Raw genomic sequence first — 24164 nt, 5'->3', positions numbered from 1 at the left:
GTGGGATCATGACCCGAGCCGAAGGCAGATGCTCAACGACTGAGCCACCCAGGCGCCCCTAAGTCATAGTTTTTATTCAAATGGTTAATTCTGTAACTGAAACATTAAACTCTTATTTATATACTTCTCTTTATTCCCACTACATTATTTCAAGCTCTCCTTTCTCTTCCCTGGGTTATAATAGTAACTTTGGTTGTGAGATACATACCAGGCTCTTCAGAATCAGGCTCCCATCCATCTACATTTGCAGCCTTAGTTCGTCACCCATTAATCATTAACAAAGTCACTTTGACCCTGTGTTTCAGCCATACTGATTTAAAGTCATCTTATCTCCTGCTCTTGTATGAATTTAACCTCCTCTTTCTCACACCCTTTTCTGAATTCTTTTTTTTTTTTTAAATATTTTATTTATTTATTTGACAGAGAGAGAGACAGCGAGAGAGGGAACACAAGCAGGGGGAGTAGAAGAGGGAGAAGCAGGCTTCCTGCAGAGCAGGGAGCCCAATGCGGGGCTCTATCCCAGGACCCTGGGATCATGACCTGAGCCGAAGGCAGACACTTAACGACTGAGCCACCCAGGCGCCCCCCTTCTCTGAATTCTTTTTCACTTCTTTTTCTGCTTGATGAATCTCTGCATGTTATGGCCGAATTCTAGTGTCACCTTCTATGTGTAGCCTGCTCATTTATACTTTGATTGCTCCTTGTCCTGTGTTCTTTGTAAGTCTACTTCAGTGATAGTACTGATTATCACATTACGTTATAACTACTACATCATATATATTTGTCTTCCTACTCAGAGTTGCTTGAGTCTTAGATTGAATCTTACTTAGTTTGAGTCTTATTTATCTTTGAAGCTTGGATTCCTGTTATGGGCTTGATACATCTCTGGTTTGTTTGGAAATACTTATAGTTGGATTGTGGTATAATGGAAAATACTAGATAGTTGGATTTGTATCCCAACTCTGTTTTGTATTGTTACCGTGAGTAAGTTCTTGATGCTCCCTCTAATATTCCCTCATCTCTAAAATGGGGAGAATAACCCATAGGATAATGTCTATAAAGTACTAGCCTAGTGCTAAACTGATTTAGTGCTAGTTTCTTTATCAGATTTTTTGTTGTTTTTGTTTGTTATCAGTTAATTGTTAAAGACAGAAGAAAAGAATTTGTAGAATTGGTTAATATAGTGGTTCAGTGATATGATCAAGTTCTTTACATCTTTCTGTTCCTCCATCCCAGCATGTATTGGTTCTTTGACTAGATCCCCTCAAGATTGCAGGATGGCTCTGAGCAGTTCCAGATATCATCTCTTAATGAAGGGACGGAAAGAATTTTTCTTCCTATCCATTTCTTTCTGAAGGACAGCATACCCTTCATTGGTTAAAACTAGGTCACATCCTTAATCCCATTGTCAGTTATTGCCAAGGGTATGAATGCCTAGATTGGCTTAGGTTAGTCAAGAATCATACCATTGGGCTGGGGTGAAACCTAGCTTTTCTGAAAGCATGCGGCTTGGAAAAAAATTATGTTTTTAAAAAAGGGGGAATGGTTTTGGATAGGTAACTGACAGTATCTGCCATGATATTTGTAGGAAAGTAACAGAAAGAAGAACAAATAAAAATCCTTAGTGTCTGCCTTACAGAATCAACCAGGTACCATGGGGAGGACGGAGCAGCCTCACACAGTGCTGATAGTGTCATCATTGAGACGTATACGAGGAAGCCCGTATTCCAGAGAATTCTCCTTTAGTAATAGCAGTAGTAATAATAGCAGTTGTAGCATTAGAATTTGTGGCAAAATTGTTTTCTAATTTGAAATAAAGTGAAAACCTAATATTTTCTGCTTAGCATCTTTTTAATTTGGGGACTTTTAAAAGTGAAAATAGAACCCATTTAAACAGAACAATTAGATGATACATTTAACAATAATACAAATTATAGGTACTTTTTGTTTTGTTTCTCTTTTCAGTGAATGAGCTCATTCTCAAACAGAAGCAAAGATTTGAGGAAAAGAGGTTCAAATTGGACCACTCAGTGAGTAGCACCGTATGTTTCAACTCTTATTACTATTTTTTAATAAATTTCAATTTGTTTTTATTGGTTAATTAGATATTAAAGCTTAGTATGTCATTGATTTTTTTTTAAAGAAAATTGAAGATTATTCTGTTTAATAAAGAACTTTGCTAATGCATTGTCTGAAATTTAGTGATCATCTTTTTGAAAGGTCTTCTGGGATCACATTGAGTCAGAGTTGGCTTGTAATACACGACATTTGGAGGATTATATGGCAGGGTGGAACTATGGTTGGTAATTTGGAAAAACTGTTGGAAGATTCTCAATTTAAGAGAATAAGTCCTAAATTATTGAGGGAGGTGAGCCTAAATTAATACCTTACCAAGTACAAAGTTGAAAATATGGCTAGACAAATAATTAAAACCCAAGCACATATTTTGAAGGGAATTATACCTTTAGATGTGCTCACTTAACATTTGTCTTGAATATGCCTTCCGTATCTGTTACCTAGATTGATTCAAGGGAGAAAGAGTGTTTAATTTATAATAAGGCTATGGGGAACCATTGGCTAGGAAGGTGTAGGTTAGAATATTATAATATATTTTTGATATCTATGTAATAAACATATTAGGAAGAAGCAGTTAAACATATATTTTAGGCTCCCTAAAACAATCTTTTTAGGAAGTTAACTATGTTTCTTCATTTTTAGAATGGCCACAGATGGCAAATATTTCAGGATTTGTTGGGAACTGATCAAGATAACCTTGATTTGGCCAATGTCAACCTCATGTTGGAATTACTAGTGCAGAAGAAGAAACAACTGGAAGCAGTAAGTGGCAGTTGAACTTTAAAAAATTTTAAGTGGTGGTCTTTATTGCATTGAAATAGATCTAGAAATGTTTAAAAATAATAGGGTAGTATCTGTCACTCAGTCCATCCAATTTTATTCAGTAAGAAAGAGCATGTGCAAGGTATCACTTCTAACAGATTCCTCTTTTTCAAGTAAAAGAAAAGACAAATTTCTTAATAAGTTGTAGTGGCCAGTTTATATTAAGAAAAACTGAGTGATAAGAAAGATCATGAGAAAGTACAGTTTCATTTTAATAGGGAACAATTACATTGGTCATTTTTCTTCTAATGGATATATTCCTTGCCGATCTTCCCTTTGGAAGAGAAAATAGAGATTATTTTTACCTACATAAGATCCTTTTAGCAGGTATCTGTTGGTGGCACCTGTAAATAAAGACATTTAGAAAGATGGGAACTGGAACTAAATATATCCTGTTTCATGTAATAAAATGTAAATAAATGTAAAATTGCATTTATTTCATGTAAATAAACAATATAAAATGTTTATATTTATAAACAATATAGTGAATTTGCATGTATTAGGATTTGAATATGATCCAGTAGGAGCAACTCACACCTTAGCATAAGTAGATTCCCCCCTGACCTAGCTTAAACAAAAAGGGGGTATCTATTGACAGGGTAAGGGAGTGAGTAGCTGACATACGTAAAAAAGAAGAGTTTAACAGCCGAATATTGGGAGGATTGGAACCATAGCCAGCTTCTCTGGAGACTATAAGGAGATGAGATCAGGCACTTGAATGTTGTTGGATCTTTCTTTGGTGCTTCTTGTGTCTATTTCTTTGAGACAGGTCTGATTTTCTTTTCTCAGATGTTTATAACATAATGTGGTTATTTGTACTTTCTTCATTTATAGTTTTTGATAGAAGAAAAGGGACTTTCCAATTTCAGTTTAAAAAATTCTGTGGGTGGATTATTAATATAGCTTAGATCTGGATTCCATCTGATCAAATGGGAATCTTTATAGAAGAAGGGAGTAGTTGAGGTTATGCTTACCAAAATGATTCTCCCATTCTGGGAGGGGGCAAGGCTGGTAGAAATTTCTCCCATATTTTTTGGGAGAGGGGGCTTTATCTTTTATTTATTTTTTTCTTTTAGTTTTACTGAGGTATAATTGACATACAGCACTGTATAAGCTTAAGGTATACAGCATAAATAATGACTTGACATACATGTATTGTGCAGTGATTACCACAGTTCTCTTCCTTTGCCCCCCCTTGCACACATGTGTTCGTTCTCTCTCTCTCTCTCTCTCAAATAAATAAATAAATAAATCTTTGTAAAGTAAATTAGGCTCTATGCTGGGCATGGACCCTACTTGGGATTCCGTCCCTCTCTCTCTTGCACACACCTGTGTGTGTGCTTGTGTGCGTGCTCTTGCTCTCTCTCAAATAATAAAAAAATTGAAAGAAGTTTATATAAAAAGTTTCATATTGTAGTTACCCTTTTGACATGCCTCTTTGTTTAGTTTTTGAGGTCTGTGTTGGTAAATGTAGATCTAGTTCATTTTAACTTATGTATCGTAATCCATTGCATGAGCATATCTATTCCCCTATGGTGGATATTTATGTTCTTCCTAATTCTTAGCTGTGTCACTACTACATTTAATATTGTTATACATGTTTCCTTGTGCTCATGTATATACACTTAGTGATTTAAGGAATGAAATTACTTTTTATAGAATTTACGTGCACATTTTAACTTATCAGATATTTCCAGGTTGCTCTTTGGGTTTGTACTATATAGACACCTGGTATTTTCTCGTTTTTAGCTGTTGCCAATCTGACAGTAGTCCGATGGGTGTGTGTGTGTGTGTGTGTGTGTGTTTTGGATGTTGCTACTTTTCCAAATAGATATTTTGGTAATTGAATTTTAGTTGTATTGTGGTCAGAGAACATGATTTATATGATTTTAGATTGGGTATTTTTCTTGATTCCATTTTATTTGCTTTGTGGGTTTATCATGGTAAGTTTCTGTTTTGTTTCCTAGTGGTTGCTTTTGTTTTGTTTTGTTTTTATTAGATTTTATTTATTTGAGAGAGAGAAAGAGAGAGGGAGAGAATATGGGGGGAGGGGAGAGCGGAGAGAGAAGCAGATTCCCCGTTGAGCAGGGAGCAGCCTGATGTAAGACTCAGTCCCAGGACCCTGAGATTACAACCTGAGCTGAAGGCAGACCCTCAACCAACTGAGTCACCCAGGCGCCCGCTTTTGGGTTTTTAATATAATTGTTGTTACATTTACCTTTGAGTAATATCCTTCATCTGTATTATAGGAATCTTACAATAATATACTTCATTTCCTCTCTCATGGCCTTTGTACTATATTTTGTCATATATTTTATTTCTATATACTGATAGGGGTTTGTTAAAAATACAATTTTGTCTATTTTTCATTAATTGTGATTTTTTGCTTAATGTATTTTGAAGACATGTTTAGGATTGTAATGTCTTCTGGACATACTATCCCCTTTACCATTATGAATTGTGTATGTTTATTGCTGGAAATATTTTTTGTTCTGAAGTCTGCTTTTATATTTTTTGATGTTAATATAGCCTCAGTAGCTTAGTTATGATTAGAGCTTCTGTGGTATATCCTTCTTCGTTTTTTTACTTTATTCCATCGTTGTCCTTGTGTTTTAAAATGTGTCTCTTTAATAGTATGTAGTTGAGTTTCTTTTTTTATTTATTATTTTTTTTAAAGATTTTATATATTTATTTGTCAGAGAGAGAGCAAGCACAAGCAGGGGGAGCATCAGGCAGAGGGAGAAGCAGGCTTCCCAGGGAGCCCAATGTGGGACTCCATCCCAGGACCCTGGGATCATGACCCGAGCCGAAGGCAGACTGAGCCAACTGCCTGAGCCACCCAGGTGTCCTGAGTTTCTTTTTTTAAACACACTCTAATAAACTCATTTAATTCAAGTTCTTAAGTTCATTTTAATATAATACAATTATTGATATGGTGAGGTTTGAGGTCTGCCACTTTGGTATTTTCTATTTTTCCATATATTCCTTATTCTGTATTCCTCTTTTCTTGCCTTCGTTAGAAATTAAGTTTCTAGGATTCTCCATGTTAATATTACATTTTATCTTCTCTATTCTTCACATACTTTTAAAATTGTATTTCTAGTGGTTTCTCTAAAGATTATAAAATACTTTTTATAGCTAACCTTGAGTTTATAGTATGCCACCTCAAGGATGATGTATTCATAGTCAATACTGAATATGTACTATTTTATGGAAAATGTAAAGTTCACAATAATTCAGTTTACCAAAATCCTGCTTTTTGTGATTAACTGTTATAAATCACACTAAATAGTTGTTTTTGCTTTAAATAGTTAATAGCCTTTTGTTTCTATTTTTTTTTTTTTTTTAAAGATTTCATTTATTTATTTGACAGAGAGAGAGACAGGAGAGAGGGAACACAAGTAGGGGGAGTGGGAGAGGGAGAAGCAGACCTTCCGCAGAGCAGGGAGCCGATGCGGGGCTCGATCCCAGGACCCTGGGACCATGACCTGAGCCGAAGGCAGCTGCTCAACCGACTGAGCCACCCACGTGCCCCAATAGTTAATAGCCTTTTGAAGATACGATGCAAAAAACCCCCAGAAAAATAAAAAACCCTCTTTAAGTCCAATATTTACCCTTTTAGATGTTTTCATTTTTTTCTTGCATATCTGAGCTGGCATCTGGCTCATTTCCTTTTGTCAATATAACTTTTTTAACTATTTCTTGCAGAGCTGATAGTTCTGTTCTCTATGGAAGTCTAGTTATTTTTTTTTCTTTTTAGTACTTTTCATTATCTTTTTGCTTCTTTATTTTTGATGAAATTAGCAGTCATTCTTACTATTCTTTCCCTAAAGATAGTATAGCCTTTTTCTCTCTAGTTGCTTTTAAGATACTCTTTTTTTTTTTTTAGAGATACTCTTTTTGACATTGGTTTTCTGTAGTTTGACTGATAGTTTTTGGTTTTATTAAAAAAAATATTTATCCTGTTTGTTTTACAGTACCAGAGGATCTGTTCTTTGAGCATTGTGAAGGTTTATTCAGCCTTATGCTTTCCTTTTCCTCTAGTATTCCAGTTATATGTTAGAATGTTTTATATTATCCTACATATTTCTGGTGTTCTCTTTTTATTCCTTTCTCTCTACGAATTGGTATAAATAACTTATATTGGACTGTCTTTGAGTTCATTATTTCTTTCCTCAGCTTGTCCAGTCTGCTCCTAACCCCATCCAATGTTTTTTTATTTCGGTCTTTGTATTCTTCATTTTTTTTTCAATGTTTATTTATTTAAGTAATCTCTACACCCAGTGTGGGGCTGGAACTCATGACCCTCAGATCAAGAGGCACATGCTCATCTGGCTGAGCCAGCCAGACACCCCTGTATTCTTCATTTCAAAGATTTACATTTTGTTCTTTCAATTTCTTTTCTGTAATTCATTTTTTCACTTGTTTTGTCTACTTTTCCTCTTAATTCCTTAATAATTTTTAGTAATGTTTTAAAGTCCTTTTTGCCCATTCCAGCATTTGGATCATCTGTTAATTTCATTCTTTTGCCTGTTTTTTCTTTTGACTTTCCACCTTCTTTGCATGTTTTTTAATTTTTTAAATTGTAGCTTAGACATTCTGTATTCAGAATTGGTATAGAGACTATAGTAGTTAATACTATCTTCCAGAAAGGTCTTGCCTTTTCCATTTTCAGGGAGCAAGGATAAGAGATTGATTTCTGGCCTAATCAGGAATTTAGCTGAGTTGGGGTTCAGTTGTTGCTTCAGTTTCAGTCCATTGACTTAAAGTGTATAGTTGACCCTTGAACAACATGGGTTTGAACTGTGCAGGTCCACTTATAGACAGGTTTTTAAAAATAAATACTATACATGTATTTTTCTTGTGATTTAAAAAAAAAACATTTTGCTATCTCTAGCTTACTTTATTGTAATACAGTTATACAGAATACAGTATATAATACATATGCAAACTCTGTTAATCGACTATGTTATAAATAAGGCTTCTGGTCAACAGTAGGCTATTAGTAGTTAAATTTTTGGAGGGTTGAAAGTTACACGTGGATTTTTGACTGTGCTGGTGGTCGGTGTCCCTAATTCCTGTGCTGTTTAGGGTCAACTGTAGTATTTTACTTTTTAGCTTATCCCTTTTTTTATTGTTACTGTGGGAGTAACCTTTTACATTGTAATCTGAAGAGTATTGGTCACTATTTTTTAATTTAAGTATTTTGTATTGTGAATGTGTCTGTATATACCAGTTCTTTGAAATTTTAGTTGCTTATTCTATGTACTATTTATATTGTCACTTTTTATAAATATTCCTCTTTTTTTTTTTTAAAGATTTTATTTGAGGGAGAGAGTGAGAGAGAGAGCATGAGTGAGGGGAGGAGCAGAGGGAGAGGGAGAAGTAGACTCCCTGCTGAGCAGGGAGCCTGATGCAGGCCTTGATCCAGGGACTCTGGACTCAGGAATCATGACCTGAGCCAAAGGCAGGTGCTTAACTGACTGAGCCACCCAGGTGCTCCTATTCCTCATGTATTTTGAAGCACATGTTTTCTGAAATTGTTTCAGGGGCTCATTTATGTTCTTTACATTTAATTATTAATTGGGTGTTTGTATTTTCTATTTAACAATTTTTATTAAAAAAATTTTTTTTTTTTAAAGATTTTATTTATTTGTCAGAGAGTGAGAGAGACAGAGAGAGCACAGGCAGGGGGAGTAGGCGGGCAGAGGGAGAAGCAGGCTTCCCGCTGAGCAAGGAGCCCGATGTGGGACTTGATCCCAGCACCCTGGGATCATGACCTGAGCTGAAAGGCAGACGCTTAACTGACAGAGCCACCCAGGCATCCCTATTAAAAAATTTTCAAAATAAAAACCTTTGCAATGCAGAGAGGTATATTAATTTACTAATATGATTATGGATTTATTTATTTATTTTTAAAGGATTTTATTTATTTATTTGACAGAGAGATACACAGCGAGAGAGGGAACACAAACAGGGGGAGTGGGAGAGGGAGAAGCAGGCTTCCCGCTGAGCAGGAAGCCTGATGCCTGGGATCATGACCTGAGCCGAAGGCAGACGCTTAACGACTGAGCCACCCAGGCACCCCTGATTATGGATTTAAAAATTTTTCTTCCAGCTGTCAGTTTTTGGTTCATAATCTTTATTGTTTTCAATGCAAAGAACTGGAAATTACTTGACTTATAAAAAGATTTGTTATCTAGTCTTTACGTAAGAGTAATTAGTTTGTAGAAGATTTGTTATTTTTAAAATAATATTTATTTATTTATTTGAGAGAGAGTGCATGCGTGTTGGGGGAGAGGCTGAGGGAGAGAATCTCAGGCAGATTCCCCACTGATTGCTGGGCTCAATCTCAGTACCCATGAGATCATGACCTGAGCCGAAATCACGAGTTAGATGCTTAACTGACTGAGTCACCCAGATGCCCCCAGATTTGTTGTTTTTATAAAAAGCTTTGTTATCTAGTCTTTACTTAAAGTAATAAGCTTTTTTATTTTTTTTATTATTTATTTTTATTTTTTATTTTTTAAAGATTTTATTTATTTGACAGAGACACAGCGAGAGAGGGAACACAAGCAGGGGGAGTGGGAGAGGGAGGAGCAGGCCTCCCGCTGAGCAGGGAGCCCGATGCGGGGCTCGATTCCAGGACCCTGGGATCATGACCTGAGCCGAAGGCAGACGCTTAACGACTGAGCCACCCAGGCGCCCCGTAATAAGCTTTTTTAAGCAGCAGTATTTTATTTATTTATTTTGCTCTTCTAGAGACTTTCATACCCCAGACACTGTATCAAGATAAATTTCAGGGTGGGTAAAAGATACATCTTTCTCCCACCTACCATCCCTTTTTAAACTTCTTTAGAGAATGAAAAGAAATTTTGAAAGAAGAGGTTCGAATTTAGAAATGGAATGATGTCTGATGAACGATCAGTTTTAGGAAGACAAATATTGAAGGTTGAGAATTTGGGAATTAATTCCCTTTAAACTCTGTGTCTACATATGCTTTGAAAGGTCTACATGTGGTGGGGCCCCTGGGTGGCTCAGTTGTTAGGCGTCTGCCTTCAGCTCAGGTCTTGATCCCGGGGTCCTGGGCTCGAGCCCCGCATCAGGCTCCCTGCTCCGCGGGAAGCCTGCCTCTCCCTCTCCCGCTCCCCCTGCTTGTGTTCCCCTCTCTCACTGTCTCTCTCTCTCTCTCTATCAAATAAATAAATAAAATCTTAAAAAAAAAAAGGAAGGCCTACCTACATGTATCCTCAGCTGTTGATAGCTGTTGTAGCCAATCATAATACCAGAAGTGCATATCCTTTAGAATTTTTTTGACAGTTTTAAGGAAACTATGTATTGATACAGAGAAAAATTATCAGATCAAAGTAACATTTGTGTAAGATATGCAATATGACTCATTTGTGAAATTTTGCCTTCTTATTTTATAGATTAAAAATCTGAAGCCAAGTAGGGGAGACATTCATAAGATTTTACAGGGTTTTTGGGTTATAATCCTAGAACTTTTGACTTCCTGACATACCTGGGAAGTTTTATCTTGTCTTTTGTTTTTTCTTGTTCCCCTGCTCCTCTTTGCTTTTTCCTTCCTTTGAAAAACAAAAGCTAAGTAAAATATTCTCCTAATTTACAAAGTCAAATGATCTTAAACAAGGTTTATAGCAAAAAATCAGCAGTCCTCAGTTACATTACTCCTTCTCCTTAATATTAACTCCTCGGAGCAAACTTTTGTTTTTACTTACTTCTTATTCCTAAATAATATGTCTGCATTGTTCTACTTGGAAAGTCCTCCCTCAAGGAAGGAATGGAAACATTTCTTCCCTCAAAATTCCAGTTGCCCTCCTGTTGAGAATCTACTTAAAGTGAACTCTTCTTGGGAAGATGAACTCATAGTAACTAAGCTCATAAGGGCCATATTATTCATTTATAGTAAAATATATAAAGGTTAGTTAGACTAGATCTTCTCATAGGTCTGAGCAGTATATTTTTACCCAGCTGGAAAGTTATCTAGAAGCCAGTATCAGAAAGATATGGAATTGGGACATGAAGAGTTAATGATACAATTCACATGTTTAGTTGTATTGGGCTGTAATCAAGCAGTTGCTTCTGTTTTCATAGTAGAGATAATCTTATCTGATTTTTAGAATAAAAAAGTTAATTGCAGAAAAGATTAAAAAATACAGAAAAGCAATGTTTAATAAAAAATTGAAGCATATTCCTTTTCAGATGGCATACATGGTCACTTTTGAGACAATTGACTGTAAACCAGATGGGACAAATGTGATAAAACTTGCTATATTGCAGAGCACTAAGGGTGGAGAATAAGAGTCTAAATATATTTCTTCTTTCTTCTTTTTTTCTTAAATGTTTCTTTTCACTTTTATTCCAGTTTCCTCATCTGAAAATGAGATAATTAGGCTAAATGATCATATCATTTATGGAAGCTTTGGCAATTGTAAGAAATGATTAGAGAATTAACTTATACTTTACTTTTAGTAGTGGGTTAAATGACTTATTTAAAGGATTACTTTGCTGTTCAATTTTTGAGACAGTTCTAACAAAACATTATATGGCTATTTTATTTTGATAAAATTGGCTATATTCTTCCCATTTTTAAGCATTTTCTTTTTTAATCGTCTATTGTTTCTTTTATGTACTTTTATATTTACATATGCAATTATAGTTTCAGAAATTTGCCATTTATCTCCTTTCTTGAAATTATTCCTTTAAAGAAGATTAAATTGCAGAAGAGATGCCATTTGCTAAATTGAATTCCAAGTGTACTTAGTTGGTCCTAGTTTTCCTTTGACCTTGAGGCTTGGGGGGCTTTTTCCCCCTTCTTTCTACAAGTCAGTTGCATTCTTATTTACATGTCATAGTTGATAGGCTAAAATGAAGTATTCAAAATTAGCATTTTAAAGGTAGTTTGTGCACATCCTTTGCAAATGAATTAACAATGTTAGCTGTGTATGTTCCTTTTTGTATAAAGATGTGGTCTCTGCTCTCAACCAAATAATCTGTAGACAGTTATAGATAATCAGTGTAAAGAAATCTCAAAAAAGATGCAGAGGATATTTTTCATCATTGTTGGGACACAGAGCTCCTGTCAGTTTGTTCTGTGTGATAGTTTAACTTTTCAGGTATGTCTGAGGTCCAATAAATACCAGTTTGTTTTGCGAGATGCCAGCGCATCACTTTTAAATCTTCATGATACTGTGTTTTATAAGTTTATTCAGTTGTGAAACATTAATTCAGTTATGTTAATTGGAATATCCTAATGTGATTGTCACTTCATATTTGTTCTCCCTTGTCCTTATTGTCTTGACTTAAACATTTCATTGACCTATTTTGCCTCTTACCTTTAAATATAAAGATTCCTTCTCCTCAGAGGGGATAGACTCTGGTAGTGGGATGGCCATGCCTTTGTGGTATGTGTAATATCTTAGTGATTTTCCAAATTTTGACTGGCTTATTCTTATCATCTGGGGACTTGTTAAACAAAGATTCCTGTCCCTGTGTTTATTTCAACAAATGCCCCAGATAATTCTGTTGCATAGCAAGGTAAATGAAAATTTATTAATCTTTGTTATTTATTTATTTTTGTTTGATTTGGAAGTGATTTACTGGGCATTGTTATTCTTCTTTTCAAATATATAAGAAATCAGAGTTACCTTTGCTTATAAGCCATCTCATTCCATTTTTAGCTTTGATACTCTTTTACATATATTCATTCATCAGGTTCACCTGGAATTCCTTGGTTCTTTGTGTGAATTTTAACAGTAAAAGATAAATATTTGCAATTTTATATTTTATATCCAGAAAATGTCAAGCTTATAATTATCTTTTATCTGTTACATTTTTGTTTCACTTACCAATTTGGGTTATTTACTTCTCCCTCCACTCCATTATATTAAAAGATTTGTTTTTAAATGTTTGATTTTGACTGAAGTTTTCTATGGAAATATATTAATTCTCACATCTGTGTAAGTAGGTAATAACCACAAATAGTAAGTTTAATTTCTGAAAGGTATGGATTCCTTCCCATTTATTATGCTTCTTATTTTCTTGGAAATGAAATTCTTATGGAGAAAGTGATCTTAGTATCTAGGAACTATGTTGATTCCACTGTGATTTTTGTCTTGATGTTCTGTTAGCTTGGTTGGAAGAAAAAGCTAGGACAGATAACAGAATTGCTATTTTCACGTAAATAGTTTTTTCAGCATGGTAGATGAGGAATGTAATTTAAAACACCTGTTTCTTACAATTTAGTTTTAGTTTTGGGGAAAATGGCTTGCCTTTTTTTTTTTTTTTAAGATTTTATTTATTTCAGAGAGAGGAGAGAGAGAGGAAGAGCACATGTAGGGGGGAGGGGCAGAAGGAGAAACAGACTCCCTGCTGAACAGATAGCCTGATTCCCGGATCCATCCCAGGACCCCAGGATCATGACCAGAGCTGAAGGCAGAGGCTTAACCAACTGAGCCACCCAGGCACTCTGAAAATGGCTTGCTTTTAAAAATGCCAGTTAGTAAACGGGAAAACTGATTAAATAGAAGTAATAGGCTAACTTAAATGGATTCATGAATTTGCTTCATACTGGTTATACTGTGGTGTTAAAGAAAACTTTGAACTCGTAGTTATATTTTTAAAAGAACAATTATAATTTTCTATTATAGGAATCACATGCAGCCCAACTACAGATCCTTATGGAATTCCTCAAGGTTGCAAGAAGAAATAAGAGAGAGGTATATTATTTTGTATCTTTTACATAACGTTTCATTTACTGTTGCTGACTATTCCCATTTCCCCCCATTTTTGTAAAGGCATTTCGTGCTAAAAAGTTTATTTAAACATTTAAAAAGCATTTGAGTTGTAGGCAGTTTTCTAACTCTTTGTTATTTTAACTTCTTTTACCTTAGAACTTGATATTTTAAAAATCCCTTTTTGGAGATGTGCTGAAAAGTTTTTTGTAGGATTGAATACAATGACTTACCTCAAAGTGATAAAAAAATAGAAAATAGAATTATCATATGACAGCCTACCCTTCACCCTGAAAAGAGAATTTAGGAAACTTCAGATAATAAAGTCTTAAGTAGAGAGTGTTGCAAATTTTTCTTATGGCAAAAATGCATACTGGAGGAAAATGCAAGTAAAAATATAGCTATCTATTTAGAACCTGGAAAGTATAAGACATGAAGGATAGCGAAAAGATAATTTATTTTATTAATAATCTTATCAGAATGTTTTAATTTAATGTTCATAAAATTCCTTAGTCATTTCACACTTGTACAAAATATGGGAAAATAAAAGGCAAAAATCCTGTGCTATGGGGAGAATGCTAATATAACTTTGAAAGCAGTTTATATATTTAAATTCCTAACTGTCACAAATCTTATATTTTTATTTTAAGTTGTCTAATTAGGTTGTTTTTTTAGTCATTTAAAAAATGTATGTAATGTCTATAATGTGCTAAGTTCTAGGCTGTCTATTACCTTTGAAAATAAAAACATGAGAGATGTTTTTATTTTGATGAAGTACTGTTAGTGTGCATTGTCAGAACCTTTACATTATCTTAGTTTGATATTTCCCCTTTTTTTGATTATTCATGATGTCTTTTTTAATTTTTTCTTAGTTCAAGTTGGATTTTTCTGTATTATGATATTGTTAATAGCTAAATATTCTTTATAGGGTTTATGACTTTTTCTCTTATCCTTAAGTTCTGCTGAGCTAATAATTGTGATTTTAATATGTCTATTAACAAAAAACATTATCTTCACTATACATTTAAAATTTATTCCTCTCTATTGCTTCTTGGCCTTTTGGCTAAGATCATGTGTAAAATTTATTCCTCTCGATTTTTTTTTTTTCTTTGTTGGTAGGTACTTTTTAAACTTTGGTATACATAAGAATCACCTGAAGATCTTGTTAGAATCCAAGTTCTGATTAAGGGTGTATGTTTCAGAGCCCCATAATCTGCATTTCTAGCAAGTTTCAGGTGATGATACTTTTGGTCCTTGGAGAGTACACTTTGAGTAGCAAAGCTGAAAATGTTATATCTGGAAATAAAATTATTAATATGTACACTCAACATCTTTTTGTTACAGAAAATTCTTTGGAAAAGTGATGGTTTTTCATATTCCATATATACCTCCCAACTTTAAAATAGAATGTGAAATTGTTTTGCAGTAGTTCCATATGCTTCTTTCTGCCTTAGACTTTGAAACTTCATTGAAAGTGGGATTAAGGACATGAGAAATTACCTGATAATGAATGAATAAATGACTCAATTAAGTGTACAGTCCAAACATGAGGATGTCTGGGGGTTAAATTAAATGGCTCATCATTATCTGTGTCCTGCATTATTTAAGGTTTTTGTTAGCCCCTGAGGTTTTTCATTGCTTTCCTAGGGATCTATTAATGCTTGCAAAAAAATTGTTAGATTCAAAAACTCTCTGGTAATAAGGATACAGCATGTAACTCTAAAAAAGAAACTGAAGATTCTGAGATTAATTCCTTCCTAGCAAGCTGACAAGTTAGCCTGTCACAGTTTCATTTGTGCTGTCAGTTCCATGGGACTTATGGGCTGGAGATAGAGGACTTTATTATGGCACATCTGGCACAGCTGCTGCACATTTGCCTGTTTCTCTGGCCCTCAAGCCCCACAGGGGCGACGTAGAGATGGGCTCAGGTGAATGGTGCACATAAAGTGGATTTATGTAACAACTAAGGAGCCCTGAGCTTAGGAAATCCCAGTCTTTTAAAGGGGTCTGCTGGAAAACCTGTCTAGTCTTTGCCCTTCAGGGAGATACTTTTTTTATCATATTGATCAGAAAACAAATCTGCCCTCTGTCCTGGAAAAAGTCACTATTTCTGTCTTGCCAGGGTATTTGCTGTAGAAACATCCTTGAAAAGATAATTTGGAACAAAAGCTATGACAGCATGTTCTGAAATGAGAGAGATCAATAGAGGGTTGTTTCCTAGTAAGTGACTCTTCCTTGTGATAGGAATTTGTCCTCTCTCTGATGTGGTGGCTGATGGCCTTGACTAATACCTTCTAAGATACTGTGTTTGATCACATAGCTCTTAGTATCAGTGTTTCTATATTTTTGTCATTAAATGTCTGGGTTAATTGTGCTGTAGAATTTTACAGCTTAACTTTAGTTTGATCCTTGTGATTGGATGATTTCTTTTCCCCCCATGAACCATATTTTCTAATGGTAGGCAATTTAACCGAGAAATGCACTAGTTCTAAGTACTTCAGAATATTGGTGCCTTTTTTGTGCACTGATTATATTGTCATTAATACCTTTTGGTTTTCTTTTTTTAATGTACCCAGGATTGAGTGATTTTGAGTATTTCAGGTTTAATTATACAAGAGACTCCGAGGAGCTAGGTTAACAAAGTTTACAAATTTGAAAATTTAGTGCTAGGTTAACAGACTTTAAAAATTTACAATTTTTACAAAAAACTTAAAAATTACGTTGAATTTCATAAATTTCCTCATAATTGGAGTCAGGTACAGTAGTGCTATGTAATCATAATAAACTTTAGTCTAGGGGTGCTTGGGTGGCTCAGTCATTTAAGTGTCTGACTCTGGATTTCATCTCAGGTCATTATCTCATGGTTGTGAGAACGAGGTGGGACAGGCTTTTCCTGGGTGTGGAGCCTGCTTGAGATTCTCTTTCCCTCTCCCTCTGCTCCTCACCCCCTTCCTCCCACTTGTGTGCACGTTTTCTCTCTCTCTCAAATAAATAATTAAAAAAACACTTTATTTTAGGAAATTAGTTGATTAATACCTCATAATTTAGTACAGACAGAATGAAGTGAATGATTATATGTTTTGCATATATTATAAAGTATTTGCATGCTTAATCCTCGAAATGAATGTAGTTGTTAGAGGTCTTATCTCCTGTTGTATAATTTATACTTGAACTTATTCAAGCAAAATATAGACTGAGCAGGAGGCAAACTACTACTTTTGAATTTATTTTCCTAAGATTAGCATTCAGACATTGGAAATTAACTTCGTGATCTTAGACTTAATTTTTATTGAGGTTATGATGAGTGTTGGTTTAGATATTGATATATACCAATCTAAGAAGTTAAATCTGCTTTTCAGATTTAACATACTTATTTACTTCAATATCACATCTTGCTAGTCCTTTTTGGGCTATTAGAACCCTACATTCAGGGGCGCCTGGGTGGCTCAGTAGGTTAAGCATCTGCCTTCGGCTCGGATCACGATCCCAGGGTGCTGGGATTGAGCCCCGCATCGGGCTCCCTGCTCAGAGGGAAACCTGCTTCTCCCTCTCCCTCTGCCTGTCTCTCTGCCTGCTTGTGCTCTCTATCTCTCTGTCAAATAAATAAAATCTTAAAAAAACCCCAAAAAACCCTACATTTAATTTTTGAGTTATTTTCCCCTACTGACTCTTTTTCAAATATTAAGAGAAGGGCACATAATAGTAGGCATTTGCATTAGTTATCTATTATTGTGTGACACGTTATGCTCGAATTTGATGACTTAAAAAAGAAACATTTAATATCTTGGGTCAGGAATTATGGTGCGATGTAATTGAGTGCCTTGGCTCAGAGTTTCTACCAGGCTACGTTCAAGGTGTTGCGCAGGGCAGCAGTTACCTCAAGGTTTGACCAGGATAGGAACCCGTCCAAGCTCACCCACTGGCTACTAGATAGAGATACCAATTTCTTGCCACATGGGCTTCTCCATAGTTAGCTTTCTACATGGCTGCTGGCTTCTCTCAAAGGGAGCAAGTGAGAAAGAGCATTTTGAAGATAGCAGTTATATAATTTTTATAACTTAACCTTGGAAGTTACATCCACACATGTGCTGTTTTCTGGTCATTAGAAGCAAATCATTAAGTCCAGCCCACACCAAGAGAGGGAATTAATGAGTGTGTGAATACTAAGTGGGAATCTTTGGAGGCTATCTTAGATTCTGCCTACCACAGCATTTAATAAGTATATGTATTTAAATGAAAATGTTATTCTTTCTTCATGGTCTGATTGACCAAAGGAGCTTTGGGTTTCATGTAAAAGCCAAATTTGTACTAGCATTTAAACAATTGTCTTACATTTAATTTGATTTAATATTAAAATACACTTCTGGACATTTGTGGTACCTGTTTACTGTAATAGGGTAGTTTTGAGAAGTCTTGGTTTCCTTTTGGTTCTGTTTGGAATTCCAGTGAGCTAATTTTACAGTGTTTTTATATGAAATAAAACATAGAAAAGTCCATAAAACAAATTTACAGTTTAAAGATTTATGGTAGAGTGACCGTCCATGTAACCGCCATCCTGATTTAACAGTCAGATTATTGTTGGGACTCCCAGTGTTCCTGCCTAACCTTTCCAGATTATAGCTTTCTCCCTTGTGCCTTAGGTGGTCAGTATTCTGATATTTATCACCTTCCTGTTTTCCTTTATTATTTTGATACCTAAGTATTTATAAATTGCTTTTTTAAACTTCAATATATTTATTTCTGCAGCTTATAATGTTTGTTTTGTTCTTACCTTCTCTGACTCAATGTTAAGGTTCATCCATATTGTTATATATGGCTATCGTTGATTAGTTTTGTGTATAGTATTTTATTAAATGAATATACCCCAGTTTTGTGGTTGATGGACTTTTGGTTTTTTTTCAGTTTTGGCCTATTCACAAACAGTGCTACTATCTTGTATATGTACCCAGGTGTATGTATGCATATATATCTATGGTATGTATGTAGGAGTGGAATTGATGAGTCCTAGGACATATATATCTTCATCTTTAGTAGATAACAAACTGTTTTTCTAAGTAGCTGTATTAGTTACTCTTGCTACAGGTGTTGTATGCGTGTTCCTTTTGCACTGTATTCTTGCCAATACTTGGTATCACAATAGACTTTCTCAGTTTAGCTGATCTTGGGATTGCTGTTTCTTTGCGGTTTTAATTTGCATTTCCCTAATGACTAATGAGGTTGAGCATACTGTGTTGGCCATTTGGATTTTTTGTGTATGTGTAAAGTAACTGTTTAAAGCTTTTTGCATCTTTTGTACTTAGTTGATATTCTTAATGGTTTGTTGAAAAATTCTTTGTCCTATCTATTTATCTATCTCTATCTTCAGCAAATATTTTCTTCATCTGATTGGGCTGCTTATTTCATTATCTTAATGATGTAACTTGATGAATAGAAGTTTCTGTTTTTAAAAGAGTTAAATTTATTGGTCTTTTCTGTTATAATTAGTGCTTTTTGTGTTAGGTAAAGAATTTCCCACCTGAGGTCATGGAGACATTTTGCCATATTAATTACTTGAAACTTTATTTTTTTTATCTTTCACATTAAGATTATAATCTGCTTGGGAATTTATTATTGTGTATAATGTGAGGGATAGGCAACTTTTCATATAGATATCTATCACTTGTCCAAGCATCCTTAATTAAAAAGTCCATCCTTTTCCTATTGCTCTCAAGCACCAGCTTTGTCATGCATAATGTGTCCGTATATGTGAGGGTCCATTTCTAGGCTGTATATTTGAGTGTCCATTTCTAGGCTCTCTTTTCTGCTTCACTGGTCTATTTGTCTGTCTTTTTGGCAGAACTACATTGTATTAAATACTAGAACTTTAAGTTACTGTTCTTCTTTAGCAAATTCTTAGCTATTTATGGCTCTTGTTATTTCTATATACATTTTAGAACCACCTGGCACATTTTCATGGTAAACCTGCTGTGATTTTTATTGGAATTACTTTGACTCCAAAGATCAATTTGGGAGAATATATCTATATACAATATTGAGTCTTCTGACCCATGAATGTGGTATTTCTCTGTTTATAATTAGGTCCTTAAGAATGTCTTTCAAAATTTTGATATTTTTCAGAGTATTTATTCTTATACACCTTTGTTTTAGATTTTAGGTCTTAGGTCTTCATCATTTTTTTATACTATTATAAATAACGTCTGTGTCTTCGATTTCCGTTTCTTACTGTTTGTTGCTGGTATATAGAAATACAGTTGATTTTTATAGATAATTTTTTTTTGTACCCAGCAACCTTGTTAAGTTCTCATTAATTCTAATAATTTATTTGTAGATTCTTTTATATCTTCTGTATACACATCGTCATCTGCAAATAATAAGAGTTTAGTTTCTTTCTTTATGATCCTTATATCTTTTATTTATTTTTCTTGTCTTACTCTGCTGGCTAGGACATCCGGTACAATGATGAATAGAAGTGGTGATAGCGGGGCATCCTAGTCTTGGTGCTGATCTCAAAGTGAAAGCTTTCGACGTGTCACCATTAGGTATGATGTTTTCTGGAGGTTTTTTTGTAGGTACTTTTTATCTTTCAAGGAAGTAAATTTCTTTTCCCAGGTTCCTAAAAGAACTTTTTTCCCCTGTAATCATGAGTGGGGATTGAGTATTCTCCAAAAATTTTGTGCATCTGAGGTGATATTTACTTTTTTTTTTTCATTCTGTTAATGTGAATAATACATTGGTTTAATATTAAAGGGCCTATCCACTTTGCACCTAAGGTGATCAACCATCCTGATTTCCTAGGTGTATTCTAGTTTTATCACTGAACATTCTGCATTCTAGGAAACCCCACCAGGATGGTTGTTTGCCCTACTTGTATTCCTTGTGTAAACCAAACGGGGCCATGGTGTATATCCTCTTCTATAGTGTTTGGTTTGCTGATACTTTGTTTAGGATTTTGCATCTATTTTCATTAGTGACATTGTGCTATAAGTTTTCTCTTACACTGATCTTGTCCAGCTTTGCTATAAAGATTGTTACTTTAATCAAGTGAATTGGGGAATGTACCCTTTTGTATTTTCTGGAAGAATTTGTATAGTCTAGGAAGGATATCTTTGCTGAATGTTTAAAGATTTTACTGAAGAATCTCTGGATTTGTTGTTTGCTTGCAGAAAGGTTTAAACTATTGATTGACTTACTGCAACTCTTACATGCTTATTCAGTTATTCTGTTCTAAAATAACAGAATAACTGTTATACAACAGTTACACTTACTCAGTTTTTGTTATAAATATCACCTGTGACATGTTATACTTTTTCTAGGAGTTGTCTGTTTCATCTAAATTTTCAAATTATTGGCATAATGGTTTTAATAATGTTTTGAATGCCCCCAGAGTTTTTAGTGATATCTTTCATTCCTGACTCTGCTTATTGCTGCTTTGTCTTTTCCTCTTTTTTTCTTGATCAGGTCTTGCCAGGGATGTATCAATTTTATGAGTCTATCTGAAAGAACCACCTATTGTCATTGTATGTTTTCTACTTTATTTTTTTTTTTTTTAAATGATTTTATTATAATTTATTTTTTTAAAGATAGCGAGAGCAGGAACACAAGCAGGGGGAGTGGGAGAGGGAGAAGCAGGCTTCCTGCTGAGCAGGGAGCCCGATGTGGGACTCAATCCCAAGACCCTGGGATCATGACCTGAGCCGAAGGATGACGCTTAACGACTGAGCCACCCAGGCGCCCTGTTTTCTACTTTATTTTTGCTTCCCATTTTACTAATTTATGCTCTTTACAGTTTCTACTGTTCCACTTTTTTTGGTTTTATTTTATTGTTCCTTTTCTAATTTGTTAACTTGGATGTACATATTATTTATTTATTTTTTTTTAAAAGATTTTATTTATTTGACAGAGAGAGACACAGCGAGAGAGGGAACACAAGCAGGGGGAGTGGGAGAGGGAGAAGCAGGCTTTCTGCTGAGCAGGGAGCCCGATGCAGGGCTCGATCCCAGGACTCTGGGATCATGACCTGAGCTGAAGGCAGACGCTTAACGACTGAGCCACCCAGGTGCCCGGATGTGCATATTATTATGCAGACTTTTTTTTTTCCTAATATAGGGATTTAAGGCCATTTGCATCTAATGATTTTAGTATGGTATTCTGTTATTCCTTAGTTCAAAAGAATTTCTAACTTTCATTATAGTTTTTCTTAGGCCTGTGGGTTATTTAGAAGTAAACTTATTACTTGGACATTGGGATTTTCTTGTTGTCTTTCTGTTGTTGATTTCTGTTTTAATTACATTGTTGTCAGAAAATACTTTGTGTTTTATTCCTTTGAATATGATATTTGCACTGTTACCTGGTGGTTAGTTAAATTTTGAAATATTTGTGTTTGAGAAAGAATGCATTTTTCTGCAATTGTATGCTGCCGTGTAAAGTTTGTTAAATGTATCATGAGAATTTTCTGCATTTTTAGTGAACTTTGTTTCCTTGTTAGGTGAATTACTGAATAATTATATTTGAGGTGAGTTTCTTCTAGATGCAGAGATTTTTTTATCCATTCTGCTAGATTCAGTCCTAATATATTTAGACCATTTACATTTAATGTAAATGTTATGGCTTGAGCCTGTCATTTTATTATTTGTTTTATGTTTCTTTTCTCTGTTGATTTTTGTTGTTTTTGTTTTCTTCTTATGGGTTACTTGAATGTTTTTTAGAATTCCATTTTTATTTATAGTGGTTTTGAGTACATTTCTTTATAGATTTTTAGGGGTTACTGTAGATATTACATTATATTTATAACTTATCACAGTACTGGTGTAGACATCTATTTACATTTGCTTTTAAATAAACCATCTCATTATGTCACCTGTAGTCTAATTTCTTCCTTCCTTCCTTCCTTCCTCCCTCCCTCCTTCTCTCTCTCTTTCTTTCTGTCTTGCTTGTGTTATGCTTTCTTTTCAACTTAAAAAAAAGTTACAGTCAGAGGACTGAATGAAGCTTATAATTAAGCCTGTCTGACATTACAGAATTTAGGTGTTAAGTATGTGTATGTTTATGGGATAGTGGTATGGTGGTATGGTAAGACTTTAGTTTGTACTTCATATGGCTAAATGAGCTTTGCTTTTGGTAGTAACTCATAGAATGAATATATCTGTATATGTGTATATGTGTGTATGTATATATATTTAAAGATTTCTTTTTTTTTTAACAGAAGTTTTAGGTTCACAGCAAAAGTGAGAGAAGGGTACAGAGATTTGCCATGTACTACTTGCCCTCACATGTGCAAAACCTCCCCCATTATCAGCATTCTTCACGAGAGGGTACATTTGTTATAACTCATGAACCTGACATGTTATAATCACCCAAAGTCCGTAGTTTACTCTGGGGTTAAATCTTGGTTTTGTATATTCTGTGGGTTTGGAGAAATGTGTAATGACATGTATCCATCATTATAGTATCATACAGAGTATTCTCGTTGTCCTTAAATTCTTCTGTGCTCCACCTATTCATCCCATTCCCTACCTCCAACATCTGGCAGTCACTGATTTTTACTGTTTCTTTGGTTTTGCCTTTTCCAGAATATCATAGGATTGGAATATAGCCTTTCACATTGGCTTTTTTCCCTTAGTAATATGCATCTAAGTTTCATCCATGTCTTTTTATGTTTTTAGAGCCCATTTCTTTGTAGCACTAAATAATATTCCATTGTCTGGATGTGATACTGTTTACCCTTTGCCTACTGAAGGACATCTTGGTTGCTTCCCAGTGTTAGCAATTATGAATAAAGCTGCTATAAATATGGTTTTGTGTAGACACATAAGTTTTCAGCTCCTTTGGGTACATGCCAAGGAGTATGATTACTGAGTCGTATGCTAAAATTATGTTTACTTTTTAAAGAAATTGCCAAACTGTCTTCCAAAGTGGTTGTACTATTTTTCTTTCCTGCCAGGAATAAGTGAGAGTTCCTATTGCTGCACATTCTTGTTAGCATTGGGTGTTGTCATTGTTCTGGATTTTGGATGCTCTAATAGATATACAGCGGTATCTCATTATTGTTTATATATATATGTTAAATTTTGCTACTCTCTTTTTTTAACCCAGTATTTTCTGAAAGTATACCAGTATTCTTTTGTTCAGATTTGAATATGTCAGATGATTGAAATAGTCTCGGCAGCTACAATTTATTCTAATTATATTAGCTTTTATTTTTTATTTTTTTTTTAAGATTTTATTTATTTACTTGAGAGAGTGAGTGTGTGTGAGAGAGAGCAGAAGCAGGGGGAGGGGCAAAGGGAGAGGGAGAAGCTGACTCCCTGCTGAGCATGGAGACCCAATGCAGGTATTGATCCCAGGACCCTGGGATCACGGACCTGAACCGAAGGCAGATGCTTAACTGACTGAGCTACCCAGGCTCCCCTAATTGTATTAGCTTTTAAAAAACAAAATTCACACACTAAGTTTAATACTTTAGCATATTTTTATCAAATTATGAGTGCAGGTCAGATAAATAAGTACCAGTGA

General features: G+C 34.7%; 1 protein-coding gene across 5 annotated transcripts in view; it reads left to right on the top strand.

The window, feature by feature from the left end:
• Positions 1–24164, top strand: part of COP1 (COP1 E3 ubiquitin ligase) — a 262526-nt gene that overhangs the window by 38933 nt on the left and 199429 nt on the right. For 3 of the 5 annotated variants that reach the window (XM_032393454.1, XM_032393458.1, XM_032393456.1), the window contains 3 exons: positions 1966–2042; positions 2719–2838; positions 13569–13637. In XM_032393454.1, the coding sequence (XP_032249345.1) occupies positions 1966–2042; positions 2719–2838; positions 13569–13637 (266 nt within the window). The remainder of the gene's footprint in view (positions 1–1965; positions 2043–2718; positions 2839–13568; positions 13638–24164) is intronic. The other 2 variants (XM_032393455.1, XM_032393457.1) reach the window with 2 other exon arrangements.

Source organism: Phoca vitulina, unplaced genomic scaffold (assembly GCF_004348235.1).
Source record: "Phoca vitulina isolate PV1807 unplaced genomic scaffold, GSC_HSeal_1.0 scaffold73, whole genome shotgun sequence".
NCBI lineage: Eukaryota > Metazoa > Chordata > Mammalia > Carnivora > Phocidae > Phoca > Phoca vitulina.
This window is presented reverse-complemented; position numbering and strand designations above follow the sequence as displayed.